At 33.7% G+C, this 27,232-nt stretch overlaps 3 protein-coding genes across 4 annotated transcripts; 1 reads left to right on the top strand and 2 right to left on the bottom strand.

Moving 5' to 3' along the window:
* Positions 1–1,310: 1,310 nt before the first annotated feature.
* Positions 1,311–10,971, top strand: LOC130821047 (phosphate transporter PHO1 homolog 1). 2 transcript variants are annotated; one of them, XM_057686645.1, is made up of 14 exons: positions 1,313–1,980; positions 2,487–2,784; positions 3,288–3,654; positions 3,761–3,809; positions 3,925–3,996; positions 5,039–5,168; positions 6,989–7,112; positions 7,205–7,454; positions 7,832–7,936; positions 8,121–8,165; positions 8,263–8,415; positions 8,683–8,961; positions 9,510–9,646; positions 10,026–10,971. In XM_057686645.1, exons 1-14 carry the CDS (start codon positions 1,759–1,761, stop codon positions 10,114–10,116), a joined length of 2,322 nt encoding a protein of 773 aa, XP_057542628.1. In that variant the 5' UTR covers positions 1,313–1,758; the 3' UTR covers positions 10,117–10,971. The 2 variants fall into 2 exon arrangements, with proteins under 2 accessions (XP_057542629.1, XP_057542628.1); XM_057686646.1 differs by lacking the exon at positions 10,026–10,971 and having other exon boundaries at positions 1,311–1,980; positions 9,502–9,640.
* A 663-nt stretch (positions 10,972–11,634) lies between these two features.
* On the bottom strand, positions 11,635–19,075 carry LOC130821048 (uncharacterized). The gene is made up of 14 exons (XM_057686647.1): positions 18,714–19,075; positions 16,952–17,063; positions 16,459–16,571; positions 16,247–16,369; positions 15,991–16,163; positions 15,822–15,897; positions 15,489–15,575; positions 13,923–14,003; positions 13,806–13,838; positions 13,537–13,590; positions 13,408–13,449; positions 12,544–12,622; positions 12,378–12,448; positions 11,635–12,248 (listed from the first exon to the last, which is right to left on the bottom strand). Exons 1-14 carry the CDS (start codon positions 18,900–18,902, stop codon positions 12,147–12,149), a joined length of 1,335 nt encoding a protein of 444 aa, XP_057542630.1. The 5' UTR covers positions 18,903–19,075; the 3' UTR covers positions 11,635–12,146.
* Positions 19,076–20,316: 1,241 nt separating this feature from the next.
* On the bottom strand, positions 20,317–27,231 carry LOC130821045 (tRNA(adenine(34)) deaminase, chloroplastic). Its single transcript, XM_057686644.1, has 4 exons — positions 23,280–27,231; positions 23,095–23,182; positions 21,477–21,604; positions 20,317–20,764 (listed from the first exon to the last, which is right to left on the bottom strand). Exons 1-4 carry the CDS (start codon positions 26,966–26,968, stop codon positions 20,479–20,481), a joined length of 4,191 nt encoding a protein of 1,396 aa, XP_057542627.1. The 5' UTR covers positions 26,969–27,231; the 3' UTR covers positions 20,317–20,478.
* Position 27,232: the final 1 nt, after the last annotated feature.

Here is a 27,232-nt window from a genome sequence, read left to right as displayed (position 1 = left end):
AATGACAAACCAGAATAATGATGTCGTGAGTAGGATGCCATATATTATATATATCAAATAAGAAATAATAAATTTAAATGAAGCAACTTTAGAAATACTCCAATCTTTTGGCAAATTTATATGACTTTTGAATCTAAGGAGTTGATTAGTTTGTTGGAAAAATGATATAAAAGTTAGAATTATGTGGATGATATAAAATAAGAAAATAAAAGATTGGATGTAAATTAAATAAAAAATAAAGTGTGAGAGATCATCTCTAAATACTTTTGTTAAAATATAGCAAATTAATTGGAATAAACATAATTAAAAAGTAAAGTAATTTCATTGATTTTGATCGTGGGTTGTTGTCGTCCTTTACCATCACATAGCTCTGCCCGTGCCTACCTCAATTGAAATGTATTATATTTATTTTGAAATACTTATAACTAATAATGACGTATATGTATTAAAACAACAAAGTAAATGTATAATAATGACGTATATGTATTAAAACAACAAAGTAGATGTAGATAGTTAGTATTAAGAAGAAAAAAAAAAGCTTAATTGGTGCAGAAATAGTAGTGGTAATGTCTGCGCAGGTGTAGAGAAATAAGATAAATAGAAAGACATCATTCTTATGTCAACCCAATTGCATCATAATTCACAATGTAGTGAGATATCATATCAGGCAATGTCTAACTATTAAACAAAGTTATGAATTGTGAATGGAAATGAATATTAATGGAAATCAATGTGGTCTAACCGGAGAATGCAGACAATGTATAAACATTAGTCATTCATTCAGCTTTTAAATGTTTGGCCGTCACCTAATTCCATCGTGGCCTATTTATGTGAACACGGTATACTCATGGGTTTGGGACCACATATTTATGGGCTAAGAATGTTGACTTGTACATATACTTGGTGAGTTTATTGTTTACTAAAACCATATGGTAATAGGTAGATTAGCTCACTCAATATATATGCAAGTCCATAACCTACTATTTTATCGATGTGGAATCTTGTCTCACATGTGAAGTATTTCCAACATCAAATATGCACTATATTGTATTAGTTGAAAATCAAATTTTATCTTAGTTGGATAACAATTATTTTTTTTATAAAAGGTCATGATTTTGATTTTTAGTTAGCCGTCTCATTCTCTTGATCTACCCTATAATGACAATCATCAACATCGTGGCGTTTTTATCACCACAAGACGTGTGAGTTTAACAGCCCAACTAATACAACTTGTTAACATGTACATTTTTTATATTTAAGGCTGTGAGAAATGATCTCTTACAATAATACCGACAAACTTTTGCTTGTAATGATTAAAAAATCGCTATCACTAAAACTCTTAAAAAAAAATTAAGTATACAAGAGGGTGAAACTTTATAGAGTATAATAGTCAATAATTAAGAATTAAGTAGGGTCCCATTTCCATATCCATGAACATAGCCTTTTAAACCAAAATATGCATATAAGAAGCATACGATGGTAGAACATACATGGTAGCTTCCAAGAGGAAGAAATCACCATATCTCATTAGGTGTGGTGAGCAAGAGCAAGGGCATTAATGTAGTGGAACAAAGAACATAGAATATCTGAGAATGTGCTTCTAAAGAATCACTTCTCTCTCAAATTCTCTTCTTACTTCTATTTAACTTCCATTTTATGTCTTCTTTGAAAATCTCACACTTGTTCTAACTTTGTATAATTCTATCATTTTCATCATTTCCATTGTTTTTCTTCTCGAAAACGATTTCAACCGAATCCATGGTGAAATTCTCTAAGGAGTATGAAGCACAACTTGTGCCTGAATGGAGAGATGCTTTTCTTGATTATTGGAAGTTGAAAGATGAGCTTAAGAAAATTCAAATGTTTAATAATAATAGTTTTGATAAACAAAATGATGGGTTTTTTAAGTGCTCCTTTTTTCTTTCATTTGGGAATATCTCTTCATTTGGCCATAAACAAAGCAATGATGGTGCCATTCATGTACTTCCCCTGTTTCTCCTCCGTTTTTTCACTATTTTTCTTATGTTTTGCTTTTTTATATTGCAATTTTTGAAAAAAATAAAAAGAAAAATTATAATAGGATTTTATGGGTAAATGGTTATCGTCGAAGCTGTTGGCTGGTTTGATGAGCTTGAATTATAAATTATTGGTCATAAGTTTGCTATTTATTCCAAATGTATTGATAAAAATAAGTTATTGACTGTTAGTTGTTAGTAGCGACAAATTAAACTAAAAACCCAAAAACCAATGAAAATGCTCTCGTAGTACTATTTAGACTGGTTATGGTTAAAAAGTCATCTTTTACCAAATACTTTAGTTGGCTGTTTGACGAACGAAAAAGTCAAAGATTTTGAGTTAACAAAAAAGTTATTTATCACGTACACATATAGACTAATAGTTAAGACTGTTTGTTTTTAGGTCACATACGATTGTCACCTTGTACGTGCTTAGAACTTATAATGATGTGAAATTTTGTTGATGTATAGGTGCATAAGAAGCTAGCATCTTCGTTGAGCCAAGGGGATCTCTATGAGACACAACTGTTAGAGCAATTTGGGGATGTGGAAGGTGCAAGTGAATTTTTCTCATGTTTGGATGATCAACTTAACAAGGTGAACCAGTTTTATAGGATTAAGGAAAAAGATTTTGTTGAGAAAGGAAACTCAGCAATGAAACAGCTTCATTATTGGGTTATAGCAGAAAATGCTCTCAAAACTAAGAAGGAAAATGCATCTCTACATTCCAATGATGATGATCCATCCATTTCAAGTCACCCCTCTTGTGGTAAGCATTTGTTCTGCTACTAGATAGTTAGCTAACTAAAATCATAAATATACCAATTAAGTTTTTTATTTCGATTTTAAAAATATGTGTTGAATTACGATTCGATCATATAACTAGAGATAATTAGCTAACATTTTGGGGCCTATTTCTCTATAGGTCCATGTTACCGATCTTACATATCGTGTAGAAATGAATAGTTTAAAAGTTTAATTTTTGAGCCTAAGTTAAACTTTCAAACTATCATTTTTAAAAGTTTAACTTGCTTCAAAAGTTAAACTTATGACGTAGGTCATGAAAAAGAAATTACTTAAGTAACAATATGTGGAATTACTTTGTAAATAGAGAAGACTTTTCTTTTTTTTTTTTCACCTTTGTGATGAAAGTTTGATTTAAAAGGTTAATTCTCTCACCTACGTTTCATATATGTATTCTCCAGTCTTATTTCCGGAATAAAAAAATGCTTTGTAAATAAATTTTGTTAATCTTGTTATATTTGATAACAGTGGTAGAGTTGACTGAAAAAGCAGAGAAAAAAGAAGAGGAGGAAAAGGAGGACAAAAATGAGAATGATTCTCAAGAAAGATCGTCAAGAAGAATGAAGAGAGATGAGAGTGGTAGAAGCTTTTCAAGTAGGGTTTTTAATTGTCAAGGTAAAAACTTAACCATTAACATTCCATTGACAACACCAACTCAAGCATTATCAGCAATAGGTTCCTTTGTTTGGGAAGATATAATTGGACATTCAACCAAAAAGAAATCCAATTCAAGAGGACATCATACCAACAAAACTAACCTTCATCATGCAAGAAAGATGATTAAAGATGCTTTTGTAGAGTTGTATAAGGGTTTAAGTTACCTTAAAACTTATAGGTAAATACATGTCTTTAATTTTTCATTTAAATCACATGATATTAAAACATTCATACGTGATGTATTAGATTGGAACTAATTTTCCGTTGTTGATGGTGTTTTGTAGGAAATTAAACATGCTTGCCTTTGTTAAAATTTTAAAAAAATTTGATAAAGTAAGTCTTTTGTTTCGCTGTTTCTATCTCTTTTATGATTTACATGTTTTTAAGTGTATATATAGATATATTTTTTATACATGTCAATAACGTTGGAATGAATGTTTCATCTCAGGTCACTAATAAAGAAGTTTTGCCAATTTATTTGAGGGTGGTAGAAAACTCATACTTTAACACTTCTGGCATGGTAAATGTTCTATGCTCGACTCTAAATTTTAAAATATAAGTTTTATCTTTTAATGTTTTGTACAATCCTGTTAGACTCGAATGTAATTTAGTTAGGAAAATTACTTGACAATGCTTGTTATGATCATGGTTGTCTAACTCTAACCATTTCTTTTCTTCATAAATTTCATTATACCAATTATCACCTTAAAAGATTATATTATATGGTAATGAAAAAACTATTAAAAAAAATTACATAAAAATAAAAGCTTCATTACTATAAAAATAATAAAGCAATTTTAATCAAATTAACACTAAAATTCATTTTCATATACTTTCTTTTTATTATATGAAATAATAATTACATTCCTTTACAATAAAAATTATAAAGGACAAAGAAAAAACAAAAATTATTCTCAAGACTAGTAGGATTTCCATTGTTGTATCCCCGCGTAAAATTTGATTGGTGCAATATGGGCTACTCCATCTTTTAACGTACACTTGCAAGTGGAAATCTAGCTTCGGGGTGAAACACCACAAAAGTGCATTCAGCCTAAGATTTTTATGCGCAACAAAAAGATATGTTTGTTTCACATAACTTAGGTCGGACCTTCTAAACATAATTTTTATTTTATACATGATTCTGATTAAATAAGATTTTTACTTAATATAATTTGATTTGATTCGATTTTAATAACGTTGGTCTATCCTATCTCTTACATTGAATAACATTAATTTCTATACGGTAGAAACATACACTTATTATTTTTAAATGGTCTGATTGTTTAAGATATTTACTTAATCTAACTTTGATTTGCCCTATCTCTTACGTTAATTTTTACACAGTAGAGTCATGTACTTATTATTATTTATATGGTTGGATTAAATAAGATATTTAATTAATCTAATCTGATCTGATTACTAAAACGTGACTCCATCCTATCTCTAACGTCGAATAGCACTAATTTCTACACGGTAGAGTCATGTACTATTTATATGAAACAAGATATGTATTTAACAAAGAGTTACAACAATAATTGATAGTTAATTTGATGTTTTTATAGGTAATGCGATTATCAGATGAGATTGAAGAGCTCTTTGTTAAGCATTTTGCTGAAGATGATAAGAGGATGGCTATGAAATATCTTAGACCAAATCATCGCAAAGAGTCTCATGCAGTAACCTTTTTCATAGGTATGTAACATAAATTTTAATTTAAGACCGTCTAATCATAAGATAGTTCTTAAGTGGGTTGATTAAGCCAATTAAATTTGACATTTTACATTTATATAAACATATTCCATTATGAAATAGTCTCATATAAGAATCATTTCATAGATAAATATACTTTACGCGTGTTTATGTATCTTCCTCTGCGAAGTCTAGACTAAAATCCATTTGTTTTAAAGGCGAAGATAAGCAAAATACACCTTCCAAGTAAATTATAAGTATTTCTAAAGATTTGTATGTTTTGTTTATTTTGTAAAGTTTTATAAACTTAAAAACAAATAATTAATTAAAATAAAAAAAGAACTTATATTCAAGGTTTCTAATTTAGAAAACCCTCAATAAAGCTAACAAACCTTATGTTATAGTAAACTCCTAACTAAAAACCATACACAACCAATCTCTTCTTCACTCGTCTTCTATAATGAAAAGTCGGAAACTGATTGTTTATTGTTTCATGACTTGTGACAACATGAAAATAGTTTGAGCAAACATGTTATCGTGAGACATAATTATAAAGTAAATTTTTTAAATGATTTTATCGAGTGATTTAATATTTAATTAAAATGTTATTTTTAACATTTTAAATGATGTGGTAAATATTAAATAACTAAAGTGAGTATTTTAAATACGAAAGTGAATATTTAATTAATTTACTTAGACTATTTAGCTTAATTTAGAACTGTCTCCCAGTGACTTTGAAAAATAGTTTAGTTATATAAAAGATAGAAGTGCTACCCCATTCATATTAATTAGAAAGAGAAATAGTGTGTTTTTTAAGAAAAATATGAAAATTTGATATTTAACATTAAAATTTAAAGAGAGTAAAAATATACTGACGAGATTAAAAAAGTGATGAGCAATTGTAATAAATTAAAATGATACAAAATAAGTAAAATAAACAAAAATAACAAATGTTGCTAACTGAGTGAGACGTAAAAAGTACAAATTAGAAAGGATGGGTCCAAATGTCCAATAGAGCACATAGGCAAGATCAGAAAGGGCCTAGATGGGCCAGTTATAATGGGTGGGACAGTAAAGAAAAAGGTAGCTAAGCATAGAGCACTATGATCTTGTTTGGTAAGAAGACTGAAAAAAGCCGATCAAGCTCCACAGAAGGGATTAATTTGTGTTATATGACAACGTAAGTGGTTTTTTGATGTTATGGCATGCTCTATTGCTTATTTTCATGCCCTATGGAATGCATCTTGGACTTCCACTATACTTCGTAATTCCCTTTCAGGAATATCATTAAATCCATTAGACAAAATGACTTCAAACATATTAATTTAGATTGCAACAAAAAAACTTTATATTAAAATTTTAAATTGTATGGATGATATTAAATGAGACCTAAAATATATAGATAAGAATAAAAAAAAAGTGATGGAGACATTTTTTTAAAAGGAAATTGTAGCAAAATAAAAAAGACGGACTAAAAGGAAAGTATAGTTAAGTCATTCGGACAAAGAGAATATGAGTTACTTTTACTCGATTCAAAGGACTAAAGTTGGGTCAATTGGTAAGGAGCCGTCGTCTTAGAAGGTTGTAGGTACATTTTTGTTGCCGATGTGAGGGTAGTGTAGCTCGTCTAGTCTTGGAAACATGTTCTAGTCTTGGTAGGTGATCAAAGTCGAACTCTACCTAAACTTTTGCTATACTCAAGAAAAATAGAGGCTAAATCAAGCTATTAATCATGTTTTAATTCTCGATTGGAGCAAGTAACACCTGTTTTCCTATGAACATCATTGATTAATAACAATTTCCCTTTATTTTGCCAAAAAAAGGTGTTTTTGCAGGGTGCTTTATAGCACTTATGGCTGGTTATGTCATTATGGCTCATTTATTAGGAATATACACAAAACAATCATCTGACCCGGTTTACATGGAAACTGTATATCCAGTCCTAAGGCAAGAATTTTTCTTCATTTAAAAATACAAAATGTAGCAATCTATCAACCCAATTTGTCTTAAATTTGATTTTTTTTTCCTGTTTTTTTCAGCATGTTCTGCTTGTTGTTCCTGCACATATTCTTGTATGGGTGCAATATTTATACATGGAAAAAAAGTCGAATAAATTTCGGATTCATCTTGGAGTTAACTCCAATGAAAGAGCTTAAATACAGAGAAGTTTTCTTGATATGTACAGCTTCAATGACTCTTATTATAGGGGTGTTATTCACTCACCTATCCCTTATAGCCAAAGGATACTCATCTACTCTTGTTCAAACTATTCCAGCCTTTCTCTTAGTGGTAATTACTTCTTAATGCTCAAGTCTCATTAATCTGCATTGATAAGGAACCAATTCAATCAGAAGCTTAAGCTAATGATTGAGGTTTCAAGATATGTTATATATACTCTAACACGCCCTCTCACACGAGAGCCCTTTTGAGCTAGAAGTGTGGATACAGCATAGACCCTCCTCATACCTGGCGCCAAATATTTCACTTTAAATAAGGGGTGGTTGAGATTAAAACTCATGACCTCTTGTCACAATGGCTTCCGATACCATGTCAAAAAACTAACTCAACCAAAGCTGATGATTATGGCCCCAGGATATTACTCTAATGTGCATGATACTATGGTAACAAACTATCTAGTCAACAATTACAATTACTTTCTTTTGCAGTTCTTTCTTCTGGTGCTGATTTGCCCCTTCAACATTTTGTACCGATCAACTCGGTTTAGATTCCTTCAAGTCATCCGGAACATACTTTTCGCGCCTCTTTATAAGGTATAATTTATTATGTTTTTCTATCACGTTGATTTCTGATATCATATCATATCATTTTTTATCGTCAAATGACCTACTCAACTAATTCTAAAGCTTGAGCTGTTTTTTTTATCATATTTTCATATTACTCCCACCATTTTAATGCAGTAAACATGAGTGCTTGATGTGGCTCATTAATTTGCAGGTTGTAATGCTAGACTTTTTCATGGCTGACCAACTTTGTAGCCAGGTAATTGATCATTAAATCAACATTCATACTAATCAATAATTAAAATGATTATTAGAAGCTTAAAATATGAATTTGATCAATTTGAACTCTTTAACAGGTGCCTTTGCTAAGAAATCTAGAATATTTAGCTTGTTACTACATAACAGCTAGTTACAAAACTCAAGATTATGGCTACTGCCAGAGGACTACATACTACAGAGACTTAGCTTACGCGGTTTCGTTTTTACCATACTATTGGAGAGCAATGCAGGTAATACTGAAATTCATTTTCAGAAAGCTTAAGACTTATGGTAGAGGCCTCAAGATATGTTATATACTTTAAAACGCCCCCTCATACAAGAGTCCTTTAGGCTAAAAGTGTGGATGTAACACAGGTGAGGAGTAATTGACACTCAAACCTGTGATCTCTTGTCAAGCTGGCTCTGATACCATATCAAGGAACCAACTCAACCAAATGGTTGACTCTCCAAAATATATTATATACTCTAACAATAAAGCACTAATTGCAATTTTACAGTGTGCAAGAAGGTGGTTTGATGAAGGGCAAGTTACACACCTAGTGAACTTGGGTAAATATGTATCAGCCATGCTAGCAGCAGGAGCAAAGTTGGCTTATGATAAAGAACAGACAACATTGTATTTATTCCTTGTAGTTGTCTTATCAAGTGGTGCCACACTTTACCAATTGTATTGGGACTATGCTAAGGATTGGGGGTTACTACAATTTCATTCCAAAAACCCTTGGCTAAGGAATGAATTAATGCTCCGCAACAAGTTCATTTACTATTTTTCCATGGTATACCATCAAAAACAAGCCTACTCTTTTATGTTTTTTTGTGTGTTTGTCAAAGTATTTTATTAGAAGATGAGATTACTTGAGCTGTGGGTTTGCGACAACCTATGTTACTTGGACTCTGTATGATGTTGGATGTTGTCGGATACGTCTAAATATTCAATTCTACGTCTAAAATTAAGTGTCTACGTGTCATACTAATGTCCAAAAATCAAGGATTAGACACCGGTACAAGAAGCAAAATGAAGAGTCCTAGTAACATAAGTGACAACCAGCTCAATAAACCGTACCTAGTCACATCCCATGATCATGAACCAAGACTCAATCTCTGATGATTAAGGTTTTGGCTTTGTAGTAGGTTGGGGGATTCAACCATCAACTCAAGCTATTTAGCTAAAGCCTCGTAATATGTTATATAGTCTATCATAAATCACATCCACTTGTGAGGATTCCCTTGATTTCTGACTCACATAACTTCTAAGCCAAGGTTTAAGAACTAAATTTAGAAAAAGATGGAAGGTACAAAATTTTTAAAATGAATAGTTTTGCAGGTGTTGAATCTGATACTAAGATTAGCTTGGCTACACACGGTGCTTCACCCCAATTTTGGAAATGTTGACAGCAGAGTGATTGGGCTATTTTTAGCAGCTTTGGAAGTTATTAGAAGAGGACAATGGAACTTTTATAGGTAAAATTTACATGATTTGATTGTGAATAAATTCTAAATGTTTTTTTTCAAGGAACCAGTTTAACCAAAAGCTTATACTGATGGTTGAAGTCCCATAATATGTTATATACTTTAACACGCTTCTTCACACGAGAGTTTTTTAGCCTAAAAGTGTGGATGCAGCACAGACCATCCTCATATTTGGTGCTGAATATTCCACTTTAAATGAGGGGTGATTGAGATTTGGACATATGACCTCTTGTTACGCGGACTCTGATACTATATCAAGGAACCAACTTAACCAAAAGTTTAAACTGATGGTTATATACTCTAAAAATTTTTATTTATTATTGAACTTGTAAGATACTAATAGAGAATATGAATGATATGTTGTTTTCAGATTAGAGAATGAGCACCTAAATAACGCAGGCAAATTCCGAGCTGTGAAACAAGTACCACTCCCTTTTCATGAAGTGGATGAAGATGAATGAAATGAAAATGGTACTGGAAACGAATACAGTTCTAATTCATGTAATGTCACAAACACATCCCGTATATTCCCAGGACAAAATAATTCATTTGTGAATAAATTGTTTTCGGGTTTTGTCTTCGAAAAGCCATTTCATTTTCGCTTAGGAGTCAAGTTCATGGTGTGGTTGTCATGTACTAGTACTATTGGAATCTTAGCTTGTTCAGGTGATTTGGTAAATATTCTTATTCTGATAATGAATTGTGAACCAATAAATTTTTTGGATAAATATTTATGATAATAAATAATAATCCAAGAAATGATGCAAAATGCTACAACATATTCTTGGGTTTATGATGCTGCACCTTATAATAAAAGTCTTCAATCTGCATCAAAATTTTCATTTTTTTTTTGGCATTTTTAGGGTAATTGGTTAGTTTGTATTCAGCAATACAAATGTTGAGATGACAATAAGGACATGACAATTGATGAACCCTCACAAGGAGTATTTCAGTGGTGTATTTCATCAGTTAAAGTATCCCATTCTCATACTAAAACAAGAATGGATGGTGACTAGTACCATACAAAAGCTTAAGGTTTTCAAGGTCTTTACAGCCAAGCTAAGCCTATCTCAATCCTCTTAACATTTAGGCACAAAATAGAGTTGGGCAAGATTAGGAGTTAGGTTGATACAAACGGGTTGAACCCAGACAGTCTAAATCAACCTGTTTAGGTACATGGGTTTATACTTAAGCTAGTCACATCATTCTGATGAAAACATCACCAACAAGTCTTGTACGAGACCATTTCATCATGAGACGGGCCATATAATTAATTCATTTCTTTAACTGATCACTTTGAGATTGTAAGTCATCACTTTAAGATTATAAGTGATTACTTTAAGGAGGTGTTTGGTATGAGAACATAAAATGTAATGGAAAGGAAAATGAGAAAGAGGAGTAAGTATTGTAGTTATATGTTGTTTGGTATAAAAATATAAGGAAAACACTTACTTGATCATAGAAAGGGAATTTGTTACTCGACATTAATGGATGGTAACAAAATAAGAGTATTTATTACCCTCAAGAAAGGGATTAGATTATTTTAATTAAATCCCTTACTTACACCCCCTAAAACTATAAAAATTGGATGCTTTAAAATTATGAGTGATCACTTTAATATTATTAGTGATCATTTAAGATAGTAAATGTATATTGAGATAGTCCAACGTGACACTATTTCATTTGAGAATTTGTTAAATATCAAATAGTGCGCGACTGCAGGTTGATGATGACTATCAGTTACTTTCAATTTGGGAAAAGTAAACGTAAAATCGAGCAAGTAGGAACACTGTTTTTGTTCAGTTACTCTTGTTAGACATCAATGACTCGAAAGGAAGATGAAATTTCATGATTTTAGCTTTCCAGCACCAACATACATGGCCCATTCTTAGTGCACCATTGGATGGCAATCCTACTGATTTAAACTAATTCTAACAATTTCTTATTTACTCTTCGCTAGTCTAATCATACGAAAAAGATTTCCATACTAATTTTCCTTTTATTAATCTCTTTCACAGAGTACTAAATGAACAATTATTTTAGTCAATACTCTAATTTTCTAAAACAACATCAAATGCGACATAGCACACGATCATATAAAGCCACCTCTAATTCAAGCACATATTTACACTCTTATAACTTCAATAATACTCTTGATATGTAACTATGTACTGAGATTAGACGAGATGTCAAGGATGAGGTTGAAACAAGAGGTTCCTTAAACCAACATGTTTGAATAAGACGATTAGAAGAGAAAGGAAAAATTTGGAGGACAAAAACACTTGTCTACTCCCCTCCTTTCATCTTCCACTTCCACTGTTTCCTTCTCCCTTGCCGTCCATTGATGCAGTCTAAGTACTCCCCATCCCACGTCCCACATCCCATGTCCCACTGAGATTGATATACAACGCAAATTGAAATAAGAACATTTAAGCTCTAGTCTAGCAATCTCAATGAGACAAATGGAGTATTCTACAAAAGAGACAAAGCCTCAAGACAAGAGTGGCGACTCAATGTTATCTAGGTCATCCTTGCGCTCATGCTCAGAATGCGACTCAAATTTTAATCCCAAGGCGATCACCAAAGCAACCATCTGTACGTATATGTGTACTAGTAATTAGAAACAAACAAAAACAAGCAGAAAAGGATGTAGTGTTCGAGGGAAGGAGTAGGGTAGGGTAATAGTGAGGATTCAAGCAAAAGAGAAAGAGAAGAAAATTACCAAGGAAACTGATGCACAGACAATACTAAAACCTTTGCAATTAAAGGGAGCCTCTTCTGATATGAACCATGCTGGAAAAAAAGTGATAGTGAAGTCAGACTCTGGCTTTTATAGTGATGAACATTTCTTATATCTACATTCTACTGATAAAAACAAAATAACTCACAGGTTAATGGACTCATAGCTAGTGGTGATAACAAACTAGCAATTGCTTGGACACCAGCCACGAAACCTTGTGCTTTACCCTGTTTCAACAACCATCTACTTTAGATCATAAAAGCACATTAAGCCAAGAGATAACTTCTTGATGTAGGCAAACACAATGACCATCAGTTTCCTAAAATTACTCGGTCCAGCATGAAATAAATCAATAATAGGCCATTATTATATTTCAAGTCCTAAGAAATCAGGCACTTCAAATTTTGACTTTTTATAATTGTAAAATCCTTGATGACATCTAGGGCCATCTTGAAAATCTTGCGGGCTCTGACAACTCCATATTTGTCTCGTAATTGCTAGGGAACTATAGGGCTAAACAATAATACCTGTGTTTGCACTACTTGAATTTAGGGCCCTCCGAAAATGGGGGCCTATAGACCATTTTGCGCATAATAATAGACGGATATGAGCATCCTCAACAAACAGTTCAAAAGAATGAGAATAAAGACAACAGTAGCTTGATGTTCATGTATTGATATTGGCCTTCCGGTGTATACATGTAATTTTTCAACCTTAGTTTGTTTCAGTCAAAAATGACTGTCCAGATAGTTTCTCTTATGAATGTTTCTATCTAAATTCTAAACTGCACTAATGTTATTGAGTTGAGAAATTGCAAGAATCTATTTCATAATTAAATGTATGAAAACACTATTATAAACCTAGTTTGCACTTGTTGATTCTGAATTTAGTTAAATATGCTGGACAATATAGCATATATTATGATCTGAATCAGAAGCATTTTCTTTTCCCAATATGAAAAAATCACATAAAACTTGGATGGAAATTCAGAAATATTGAAGTTCATTCTAACCTGATCATTGGAGCTTGATCCTTTTGAAATGATAGCGTATGTCTTCAAAATCATATGAGAATACAATATTAGAGATCTAAACAAAGATGAAACGTAGTGCAGTAAGAGATATTTGTAGTTGATACTCACAGAAGGTTTCACAAGCACATATATAACTCCGAATGAAGCACTCAAATATGGTACCTGCAAAGGAACCCAAGTATGAGATCTTGTTAAGTGAAGAGGATTTAACCCTTGGGCCTCAAAGCTCCCATGGCATGTATACTAGTAATGAATCCTTGCTGGTCACTATACTGACCGTCAATATATAATTGATTTGGCTTTGGTAAATTTGAACTTAGAGTATGACATAATTATCCATGCATCTTATGGCTGCTAAAAATTTCAGAATTGCTTACCCAACTTGCCCAAGCAAAACCATAGAACAACGCCTGTAAGATAAAAAAACTATCAGTTACCAATACAAGTTATTTGAATGTATTACACATCCAGCCGTCAGTAGATTTATCACTTACATAGGCTATTGATGCAAGTAAAGCTGCACATAATATTACTTTTTCTCCCACCAACGGATTGACAAGAGGAAGCACCAATATCTACACCCAATCATAAAAGATGAAAATGGTTTACAAGTTTTCTAAAAGATCAATATGAGAAATGTTGATTGTGAAAGGAAGCATATTCACATATAGTGAGTCATATGCAAAACGACAGCAATCATTTAAAAGAGTCAGACTATAAGACCCTCACATGTTTGCGACAACAATAATGCCAATTTCCAAAGCCTAAGTCCCAAAATATGAGGTTAGCTATTGGGCTTTTCATGGTTGCTAATGCAACCAAAATTGCTATGTCTTCATTGCATTATGTCACAAATATACAAACTGCAGCCTGCAACCAGAAGCCTGTAATTCAAATTCTTGACAATCCGAGTCTTTCACCCAGATAAATGCAAAAGTTTTTTGGAGCAGATAGATATTGGAAATTGGAAGTCTATAGTATTTGTGTAAAGTAACTAGTATTTAAGTTGACATAAACCTCAAGAATTTGAAGCAATGTATTGTGTCACACATAAACGATATAAAGAGACGTGCCTTGGTTCATGTTTTTTTTATGACATTGTTTTGGTAGATGAGACCAAAGAGGGGTCAAAACTATGTTAGAACGATGAAGACAAGAGTTGAAGCCACGAGATTTCAAATTAAGTACGCAAAACAGAGTAAATAGAGTATAACTTTGACACAAACGAGATAACAAAAGGCACTACAAAGCGAAAAGAAAGGAATCGCTCCAAGTGGATGCTTCAAAACCTTGGGCCTATATTTTATGGTAGTGAAGACATCCAACAAGATGTGACCACTAGAATTGTGGGTAGAAAAACTAGAGAGCGGCTACTAGTATATTATGTGATCGAGGTGTGCCCTTAAATTAATGGGTAAGTTGTATCGAACGGTCAATAGACCGGTGCTGCTATATGGATCAGAATGTTGGGGTTTTAGAAAGAATAATAGTAAAAAGATGGGAGCAGCGAAAATGTGAATGTTTCAATGGATGAGTGGACATACCTTGAGGGATAAAATTTGCAACGAAGATATAAGAAAGGGTTTAGAATTTGCAAATATTAAGGAAACGATGAAAGAGAATCGTTCAAAATGGTTTGAGCATGTGCAAAGATGGGGTATAAGTGAACAGGTAAAGAAGGTAAATAGTTGGAGCTAGGGAGACTTAAAAAGAGGGCAAGGAAGACCAAATATGACTTGAAGGATGGGAATAAAAAAATATAAAGGATCTAGAAAATTTGAGATGGTAGAAAATCGAAATAAATGGAGAAGAAGATTTCATGTGGACGGCTATGGGACCTGATATACTAGTTCATATAACGACCCCAATCTTTTGAGATTAAGGCTTTGACATTGTTATAGTAGTTGTCGCATTATCATGCACAAGAAAATCTAATAATAATGAGGATTTCAAAATAGTAAAGTTCATTGTAGTCGTCAAAGCATAATTAAACAAGCATATAAGAATTGATCTCACAAAAAATAAATTATCAAAGGAGAAATTTGGTCCATAAAACATACCTGAGAAACAATTGAACCAGCTCCAACAACCATCAATATTTCAGAAAACTGATTTTTATTAAAACCAAAAGCCGCCTTCAGGTAGTACTGCAAAGGTAATAAAAGAATCAAACGCTATGTTTGTCCCCTTTGTCCTTAATGCATACAAAGACATTCATTTACTATAAAGTTTAAACTACATCAACAATTAACACTTGAAAAAGCATATAAAAACAACTTTTTCCCTTTAATCGGTAATTTGCATCATTTGTAAATTTACACTAACTAGCGAAGAAATTATATCTAGGAGGGAATGTTATGCAGATATGTCAAATCCAAAGTCATGAGTCATACCAGCAACACACTAGTAATGCCAGACATCCCCAATTCGTAGAAGAAGGAAACCACAGAAATTCCACGAAGTGTTGGACTGCAGCACAAATAATCTCATTAAGTTGATATATAGAATTCCCATCCAGAGATAACAGTTTCCATCCAGAGATACCGTGAGTAGTGACTCAACCTGTGAACCACTATAGTTGCAGCATATTTCATTGACTTGAATCGCTCTTTTGGAACAGTCAGAAACTTGGAACAAAGGGAAGACTGCAACTCCTCTCTTTGTCTTCGGCTCACAGTTTCAGGCAGAAGGAATAACATGTAAACAGGGCAAAAGATCAAAAGAGCAATTGATACCTAGAAATATCAGGAAAATTCTCATTGGTTATAAATATAATAGTAGATAAATCAGTAAAAACAACCTTAAAATATGAACCCACCGCAAAAATGTATTGTTCCGGGAGAAATCGAGCCAACACATTTCCCAGTACATGGGATGCGGAAAATAGACCTGTGATCCAACTAAATACAGCAGCTCTTTTGGAATCCTCAATGACATCTGCCTATAAGAGGATGATGAAATTATAATAATCACTAATCAGTAACAATTAATCCAGCGTTCCAAATGATGAGTTGAAGGATTAGTTCTTACAGCATAAGCAACGGCAATGCAGAATATACTCCCCTGGCTTATAATGTAGGAAATTGTCCGGAGTACATAATAAGCATAAACAGATTCTCTGGATTGGTCAATGGCAAGTAAAGCTGTGGGAAAATGAAGAAAAAAACTTAAGTAATCTGTTTCAAAACCTGATAACAGGTAGAGTGAAAGCAACAAAGACCAGAATCAGCTCAACAAAAACATGTTCAAATATAACAAGTGCATTATCTATATGTCAAACTTAACACACCTAATTCACAATAGTTGAATGCAGCGACATTTTATCAATAATTGCACGTTTCTTTCTAAAAAAGAATACATTAGCAGATACCCCTGGTACTTTTATCATATTTACCTTTTAATAAATCAAAAAGAACCTTCCATAAAGTTTACTCAAAGAGAAAATTTTACTGCAGACAAAATCCGCATTACAAACTTAACTAGTTAAGTTGAGAAGGCAGAGACAGATTAATATTCAACATACAGAAGGGGATAATTGTTGTGGATAGAGTAATAAGGAGCAATGGCTTCCGTCCATAATCATCAGCAAGCTGACCCAAGAGTGGAAGTACCACCATCTTAAAAATTCCAACCACCTATATTTCAAAGTTACTTGCGTTAGAAACTTCAAACTGAAAACATGCGCTACATTAGATTTCAGCTAACACTAGTGCTAAATGTTAAGTGAAAACACATATCTGTATCCAAGATGTTGTATAATCTGTTTAAAAACTTTTCTAGTACTCCTACAATTTTAGTTTCCTTTTAAAATGCATAATTAGATATAAGCAACCTAAATCTTAGGACTACAAGTATACAACGTATCAGAGTTCTTAGCAATCTAATCCGAATTACCGTACACGAACAGCGTGACATCAGGCCCTCGATTTGCTGTAAAACTAATATAAAGTAGGTTTCAGAAGTAAAAAAAAAAATCGCATATAATTCCTTTTACATGTGGTCATGGAAATATCTCATCCTTCATTGGGATAGACAATATGTCATTTTCAGATGTAGTCACATACAAACAAATACATTCCTCAACAACTCAATGCTAATAAGTGGTGGGTTTGAGAGAGTGAAATATACACAAGTTTTTCACTGTAAATTGACACAAAGGTTGTTTTCCATTAATCATTGAATTAATCATTGATTACAAACATTATCTGCAGCTTCACAACTATAACGAGCACATAAAATTTAGTAAGTCATTTTCGTATGTACTCATACGCAATATCTTTCACAAACATTAGTACTTTGTTGCATTAAGTATATTATTTTCTTTAAAAAGCTCTTTGATGAAAAGTATCAATATAACAAATTCATCAAGATAACTACTTTCTACGAGAAAACTATTGGCAACTTTGGATAAAGTTTGTCTTTTTTTCACAACGTCTTTTTCTTTCTATTCTACAATGCTCCATGAGCCATTCCTTCCCATGTCCAATAGTGTATCAAGATAAGGACATCGTTATCAGATTTAATGATAAAAACAAATACATCTCCATCATATTCCTTGAAAAATTCAACAAATAAATCATTTATATCGCACCAAGCTATGAAGTTGAACACGATAATGCTTTGAGAATTTCCATCAAAGAAAAACAACAAACACATACCATAACAAAAGGCCCCTTACATTATTTGAGTTATTAAGTACTTACATTAATACACCCTATCCAAATGTTCCTCTTAATATCTACAATTATGTATAATTAAATTAATATCGTATAAATATGCATCTAAGTTCGATTATGAATTTTATACATAAAAGATCTGAATATTTGGCAAAAATATTTCAATTACTGAAAACCAAAAGTTTTCAATATAAGATAGAAGCAAAATTATTAAAAAAAAAATAAAAAAAAATAAAAAAAAAACAAGCAGAAAAATATTGTAAAGTAGAGCCGTTTTAGGACCAATCCCCAAACTTGGATGAAAAAGTAGCCAAGTATATTCTCTCTTTACAACAACCCCCAAATCTTTGTTTTCTACTCGTAAGAAGTAAAAGTGGAAACACTTTACCAAAAAATCAATCACTCCGATCAATCAGCTTATAACATCGGACATCACACTAAATAATTGCAAAACTTGGAATCAAATCGTGAATGTGAAAAAAATATTAATTTTCTAAAATTAACGCTAATATATTAATAAATTTCTCAAAAATAATGAAAACCTAAAATAGTAAGTAATAACACAAGTTAAAAAAGGAAAATGGAGAAAAAAGAGGAATAAAAGATTACAGTTTGTTGAAGGCCGTTGAGATAAATAGCCTCAGAGCAGGTAGTCTGAAAAGGGCAAAGCGCACGGGTGGTAACATCCACAAGCACGGATACAGTCATTTCTTCAGCAATCCAGTGAACACACAAAGGAAACAGTAAGTTCATCAATGGCCGCAATTCTTTAATTCCTTTATACAACTCCATCTTCATCTTAATTGATGGAGTTTCTAAATGGAAAATGAAATTGAATTGAAGGAAAGTTTAATTGAAATCTGTTTAAATATTAGAGAATAAAGACTTAGAAATGTAATCTGGAGAGTTGAAGGGGATAGGAAGCCATAAAGAGGTGAGAGGTGAAAAGGATGGCGCCGATGTGAATGTACGAGTTAAGGCAGATATTATTATTAATATTACTCCTTCCAATTCTATTCAATTATCCCATTTAATTTTGAGACACTATCCAATGCATTAATTTAGTTTTAAATATTTTGACATCTAAATTAAAAATTAAATACAAATTAAGAGTGATCGATAAATAATATAAAAAAATTTAAATAGGACAACTGAAAAAAATTAGAGCCAAGTATAAATTAAAAAGTAAAAAAAAATAAAGGGTGAGAGAAGAAATAGTTAAAAATGGAGAATGTGAGAGTTGGTTGTGAGAAGTAGTGTAACGTACGATGGCGCGTGTTATTCGTGTGATGGAGATTACTCATCTTGTGTCCCGCCTTCCAACTAACTCCAATCATATGTCACTAAATTAATAATTTCCGTTATTGAAATCAACATGTATTAAAAATGATATAGTAAACTTAAATCGACATGTAGAGTGGGCCAAAGCTAAGCTGATATGAATAAATAAGTATCGGCTCTTTGGTTAAAACATGGTAATCCATGTTTAATTTAACCATGTTGCATCAGTAACTCGTACTTCAGCAAATTTTATATAAGATTGTTTTATTGTGAAACGACCTATATAAATAGCTTACTTTGTAATTTTTAGAGAAAAAGAAATTGTGAAGGTAACCATCACTTTAAGCTTTTGAAAACAGTTACTTTAATCATCCAATTACTTAACTATAACGGACATTATTTAGCATCGTCATTGGAAGATTTTATAAACATTTTCTTAAAACAACTCATTACTTAAGTTCAAACAAAATTCAGGATCAACATTTAGCATCGTCATTGGAAGATTTTGTAAACCTTTTGAAAACAGTTTCTTTAATCAACACAAAGAATGTAATGAAATAGTTTTGAAATCCAATAAAGATGAACTAACAACAAAAAGATATTTTAGTTTTAAAACATGTTAATGACGATTTGTTAGTAAAAAGCTTATGTATTGGGATTTAGAAGTATTTGTTAATGCATATTAGTAGTTCCAAAAAGATAAGTGCAATATTATTTGTTGGGGTTTAATACGCATATGGAATTGAATTCAGCATCAAAATCATATAAATGATACTCCCTCCATTCTTTTTTGATTTTCCACTTTGGGTTTTTCACACATATTAAGGAAGATAGAATCTTTGAGTTGTAGTGGGTATTATTTTAATTAAATATAAGATAAAATATTTACATATTTATATCTACTATCAGTTTCTACCTAAAACACATAATGTTTTTGCGCAACAAAATATGGTTGATAAATCTTTAAAAGATACGAAAAAGAAGTTAATACTGGTAACTCATAGGAGTATATACTTGTGATGGCTATACACACCACTTGACTCAACCCGAAATTTCCATGGTATCAAATCACAAATCTACATTCAAGTGAAAATTAATCGGACTGTTTCGAAGGATGGAATACATTATGCATTTTATGCAGCAACTTTGGTCGATGGTGAGGTTTCGGAAAACAAGACGGCTGAGCGGGATCCTCGGATGGAGTCTCAGCCTTGGCTTTCCTTCTCTTGAGTTGGAAGAATTGCTGCATTATATCAGCGCATTCTTCTTGTAGTATCCCTCTTCGAATGTTCATCTTAGGGTGGAAAGGGTGTACAGGAGCGGCTGGCTTATCTGCCACATCCGAGCGTTCTTCTCCTTCCATACTTTCTGGAAATAGCCTGAAAATAAAATGTGGATTTCAGTATTTGAAAGCATTTGATTACAGGGAATTAACATATCATTATGCATGTATAGTACGAAAATTCGGGGATTCTTAGATACATAATATAAGCAATACTTCATTTACTATTTTCCTTCAGAAATGTGAATCAAACTATTTCGTATTTAGCACATGAATCCAATCTTCCACTCTATTATATCCACTTGAACCATATAGCTCAAGAGATTGGGCACGAACGTAATTATAAACTAGTCATGTCTAGATAAGCATGACAAATTCACTATGAATGTACCATGAAGCCATGTTCGAGCTCGACCAAATTAATTGGTCATTTTGCATCACCTTTGGCCAAAATAACTGATGTAGTTGAGATACAGCAAAAGATACAAAGCATAAACACCTAAATGAAGGCGAATAGGTGATCGTACACAGGACAAATTACTGGCATACCACAAGGATTGAGCATACCACAATGATGACTGGCAAAAACTTCTGCGCTTATGGATTAATTTATAGACGAACGATGACAATGACTTCTTACATGTATTAAGACAACATAAAAAATTGATGTAAATCACAATGACTCCTTAGTGTAAAATATGTCGCCAAAACGCCCAAACAGCTCAACTCTTGTTCACACGATAAAAAAAATTAATACTAACAGTAATTAATGAATAAATACTATTAAAATAGCTTAAAGTCATCCATACCTTATCCAGCTACCATCAGCTCCAAGAAGCTTATTAGGAGCACCCCAAACAAGGGTACTGATTCTTGCTTGAAGAATAGCTCCAGCACACATGGGACATGGTTCCAGCGTTACATAGAGGGTGGTTTCCTAAAGAAAATGCAGCATTAATTTCAGGACATTCATAAGGTGAACTGAGAATTGCCAAAATAGTTGACTAGATGACATGATTACATAGGCATACGTCTGAAACAATCTTGACAGCTGATTTTCAATGCCCATATACACAAAGCATGCTCACAAGGACATAAAAAAAAAGTCCATAACTGACTGTTCATTGTCATCCCAAGGACCATGAACATATAAAAGGTTGTTATAGTCACATGAAATATAGCAGCTCTCCGAAGCAATCAATTTCACAATGAAGGTTCTGTATTTATTTTTATACCAAGTATAATGTAATGAATTATTGTGGAGGGGAAGAGTAAAATATATTCATTCAATCATTGAAAAAATGGGCTAGTTTCGTGATTCATTTAAGGAGACTTCAAGCTTCTCGAATTGCTTGACGCCTATCACGTTGTATTGTAAACTTTCTAGGTTACAATTCCTTTACACTTTACTTTCACATTCATTACACATTTGTTTATCTACATTCTTGATTCTACATACAAATCTATCTATTCACTCATATTTCTCTGTCATTGTTGCTATACACTACTATTGATTCTGCCTATTACAGATCAAAAATCAAAATCCTCCATATCTATGTCGGTTCATTACATATAACTCAGCAATATACCCAAGTAAAAGAGCACATAGCCACCGAAGGGTCCACTCATTAAGTATTTGTGGAGTAACAAGCTAGTGAAAATTTACAATCATGGAGCCTTAGTTGGGCTATATGTGGTCCATCACAGCACTACGATTGGGAATTGGGATCATAAAGATGTAATGAAATTTGCTACTGGTTTAATTATATGAATGTATCATTTTAACTTTCATAGTCAATGGCAAGAGAATGGATACGTAAGAGAAAAAAATGGAAGGAGTGTAAGTGTGGCTAATGACAGCCTGAAAGGTGTTCGTGTGAGTTTGGATTAAGCAAATTTTCAGAACAAACAAAACATTTGAGAGAATGTTCTAATAAAACACCAATTATTTACACTGCTAGTCTTTTATATTTATGTACAGAAATGCAATTGTCATTCTTGGCATGCCAGTGAGTGTAGTCCGAGATTGCATTATCACCGAAAACAAACATGCAATGAAATGTACAGCTTCAGGTAACACAAGTTTAGGTGTTGGGGTGAAGAAAAAGCAAATACGGAAGACCTTCAAAGTTGGAGTCATCAAAAGAATAGCAACGCTGCCAGACATAAACATTGAGGGATCCCAGGTTATATACTGAAAACCTTGTTTATGTTAGTATCTGCATCCAGATATGGCCATTTTTTTAAAAGAAAAAGTGAAATTACTTTGACCTTCCATCCAGATAATTCATAGTAAACCCATGCCAGAATTTTGATTCTAGGCCAATACAAGACGCCCACTCTTTGGCATATTTCATGCAGCCATAAGCCCACTTAAAGATTACATCGTTCAATAGCTGTAGTAAAAAGGAAGTAAAAGGAATTTACCGACAGCCTCCACGTGCGAAGAACATTTGAGGCCTCCCTTATGCAAAGCATCTCTGCATGGGCAGTTGAATCCCTCAATTCCTCCACTCTGAAACAAGCAAATCAATTAGATGATAAAAGTTCAAAATAAAAGCAGAGGAAAGCATCTGAAATCCTAATTCTGGGAACCGGAAACAATTACTCACAGATTGTACCCACGAGCAATAATTTTCCCATTTTGAACCAGTACTGCACCAATGGGAACTTCCCACGAATCAGCAGCCTTTATTGCTTCTGAAAGTGCTTCCCTCATGAAAATTTCATCAACTTTTTTCTGCTCACGGTCACGTTTATAAGCATCTTCCCACTCATCAAACCTTTGCAAAACTAGCTTGCTACGTTGAAGCCTCTTTCTTTTAAATTCGACATCAGTTTCCTCAGAAGCAGAAATATCAATTCCCTGAGAACCAGAAACATCAGTGTGCCTCTCCTCAGCAGCATAATCCCTCTGTTCCTCAGGAGAGCCAACGGGTTCCTCATTTTTCTCCGAGTCATCAACGTCTTCAAAAGCAAATGATCTTTTCAATTTCCTAGCAGAATCTATTGACAAATCTACAGAAGGGATTGGTATAGACATATGTTGTGGAACATCCAAGTTTGCACTTTCACCAACAATGACACCTCCTGATAATGAACTAATCTGTAAGGGACTAGAAGAGGAAGACGAGCTCGCATTAACAACCACATCCCCCTTTTGACTTCCAGAGGTCCCCGGTGGAGAGGGATCAGAAGTAGTTTTCTGCAGCAAATTAATCGGCTCGGCTTTCATGCCTTCGCTACTTGCTTCCTCTGCATCATCTCCAGAAAACCATGTCTCACCAGCAGAGCCACTTGGAGAGCTCTGTGCTCTAACGGGGGATTTCTGCTTTTCAGAATCAGAATGTGAACTCCATCGAAGTCGACATATATTAGCAACAACGTTCCACAAAAACTTTCCTGTCCGAACAGTAACAACACTTTCAGAAGTTGCACCCTCTGATGTTCCCCTTTCCGACACTTCTTCAACAATGTGATCTTTTACTTCCCACATCTGATCTGAGGATCCCTTGGTTACAGAATGTGGGGATGAATTCTCTGAATTAAGCTTCTGGGACCTTTTCATCTCTGAATCAGAACTAGAAATGCCAGACGAATGGTTTGAACCTTGCTTCTCTAATGTCTTATCAGTATCCAATTGAGTTGATCTTTTCAACATAGGGATATTACCTTGATGCTTTATATCTGTTTTTCGTAGTTTCTGCTCAGGACTAATCTCAGAAGTTGATGCTTCATGGCTCAACTTCTCAAAAAATTCATCAACAATCAAATTCGATGATTCTTGCATACGTGCAGCAGAAACTAGCATGCTCTCTGAAGAATACTCTTCACTGGCCTTGGTTCTACGGTCATCAATTTCACCATACAATGACGACATTCTTCCAAGTGTAGTTCCAGAGCCCATTTCCATGGCCCCTCCCATGTCATTTCTCACAGGACTGCCCAACGTCTTATGGGAATGGGATCTTCTGTCTAAGTAATGGTAAGGTGGAGGTGAAACTGAAAACTGTCCACTTTCAGCTTCTTCTTCACTAAACTGAGAAACTAAAGGTACTGATTGAGAAACTTGTCCTTTAGAAATCCCTGGTGCCTCCATACAAACCGTAGATTGGACCATTGTTTCATCAATCCACTTGCGTTTCTCTACTGATTCCTCTACAGATTTCACCTTCACTTTTGAATACGTTTGCTCGTTGTGAATCTTCTTATCAAATACAGATTGACGATCTATCTCCAAATTGGAAGAATGAACTCGCGAATCACTTATCTCAGTATGAGACACTTTGTGCGATTCAATATCCTTAGTCACTTTGCCTAGTGATTCCTCATGCAGTCCTTTTCCTTCCACAGCTGCATCAAGTGAGATTGTACTTCCCTCCAATTGCTTCAATCCAGTTTCAGATTGTTTCTGTGTGTTTGAAGTACTCTGAAGATAACTAGCATCAGTTTTCATAATCTTATTGTGCTTTTGGGATCTTCTCCTTGCATCAACTTGACCAGTCATCAGGTATATTTGATCATCCTGCCCACTATCCTTGGCTGAAATATGAAATGAGCTTGAAGTCTTCGGTTCTGCTCTACGTCTCGTTTCGTACCGACTCTCTGATGTTCTTGACTTCTCCTCCTTACTTTGCGTAATTGCTTCTGATTGCCGCATTACCCTTAAATTGCTTTGCTCGTGACGATCATCACTAAATACTGTTCCTCGATAATATTGGGATTTTGCCTTTACACTGCCTTGTTCAGTCACCTCGTGAACTTGGTTCAGCTGGTTTCTCTCCTCCTCAATTGAACTTTGAAGTGAACTTGAATTCCTTTCCTGCTTCCTATAGCTATTCTCCAACAAACTTTCTGCATTTATGGCCAACTTACCATCAGCATTCATCTCTGATTGCTTCATATGCTGTTGAAACTCTAACCGCCTCTCCCTTTCCTCCATGCTTCTACCACATGTTTTGCAGTAGTCACACCCTGCTTCCTGAACCAAATTATCAGCTATATTTGAATCTTCATCCTGACTAAATCTTCTCCATGCATCAGAAGTTGTTACAATATTTTCTCTATTATTGTGCGTTGAATGTTCATGCTGACTGCTAGATTTCACGAATCTATCAGCTCTTTTGTCTATTTGATTGTGAGAACTCGATTGTCCAACCAATGTCACATCCGAAGTTGACTTCTCATTGCCATAACTAGATTGCTTTTTCGAACTTGAAGCAATCATAGAGTTTATTTCTTTAGCCCCGGATAACTGAGACTGACTAACAGATTCATTCCACGATTTACTTCCCTCAGACTTATTTCTACAATCTCGCTGAATAGAGCTACTAATTCTTCGATCATCTCTCGTGCTACTTCGCAACTCTTGATCTTTCTCATTCCTATACCTCTCCCAGTTTTGTTTAGTCTCTTCTCTAATCACAACACCACTACTTTTCCTTCCATCCTTTTTATTGGCGGTAGAAGACTCTCCAACGAGCTGCACCCGCTTTATCTCAACATCCGTATCACTATCAATGTCCCCTGAATCCAACAAAGAACAGCAAGATGAGCCAGATTCCATTTTCCTCAACCTTACATCATTGCCTCTATAGAGGTTCTCTCTTTCTCTTGTCTTCTTATCACTTGAATTCCTAAACCCAACCCTTCCCAACTCCAATTGATGTCTTTTCATTTCACTCTTCCTGCTATATCCACAATCCACATTACCCTTTACATCCCTTAGATTCTCAATCACAACATTTTGCTTCCTAACACCTTTCCCTTCTTGGGTAAAGCTCCTATTTCTCTCCCTAACATTCACACGTTCCTCAATAACTTCCTCACTCAACAAATCGAGCATAGCTTCAGCATCTCCAATTGCATAAACTCTAAAATCCCGGTTCGGCTTACCCATCCTACTACTCTTAACAATTCTATTCACATCAATACTCTTCTCTTTAACACAACAGCTTTCTTTACAACTTTTGGTAATAAGTCTATCAACTCTTCCCTTAACACAGCATGATTCATAACAACAACAATGACCCACATCATAAATCAATGACCTGCAGCAGTACTTCCTATCACTAGATCCTAAAGTGAATCTCCTTGAAGGACATTGAATCAAAGAGGACTGTCTTAACCCATATAAAAAACTAGGGTTTGTGGGTATTATTAATTTAGGAGTACAAGAATAGATGGGAAAGGAACAGCAACAAGAACAATAAGTTGACGGGCATCTTTCGTTTGAGTAATAACAGTAATCGTAGGCTCTTCTTAGTGATATGATTGAGCTACTGTATGTAGTTTGCATCATTTCTGTAGCTGAATTTGACACACATCAAAAGAAAGATGAAATTGGGAATCGTACCTTGATTAGAGAGAGAAATAGCAGGAAGATTACTAAGGGATTTGTGAAGATAAAGGCGCTAAGGCAGAGATGAAATCCATGTGATGTCCATCGATCAGATACGAAGCTTGGAGACAGTCAGACAGACAATTATCTTCATAACCTTTTCTTCCCTCTTCAATAATCACATTACTCGTTTGGATTTTTTTTTTTTTTTCAGAAGAAAAATTG

The sequence above is a fragment of the Amaranthus tricolor genome, chromosome 8 (genome assembly GCF_026212465.1).
Source record: "Amaranthus tricolor cultivar Red isolate AtriRed21 chromosome 8, ASM2621246v1, whole genome shotgun sequence".
Lineage (NCBI taxonomy): Eukaryota > Viridiplantae > Streptophyta > Magnoliopsida > Caryophyllales > Amaranthaceae > Amaranthus > Amaranthus tricolor.
This window is presented reverse-complemented; position numbering and strand designations above follow the sequence as displayed.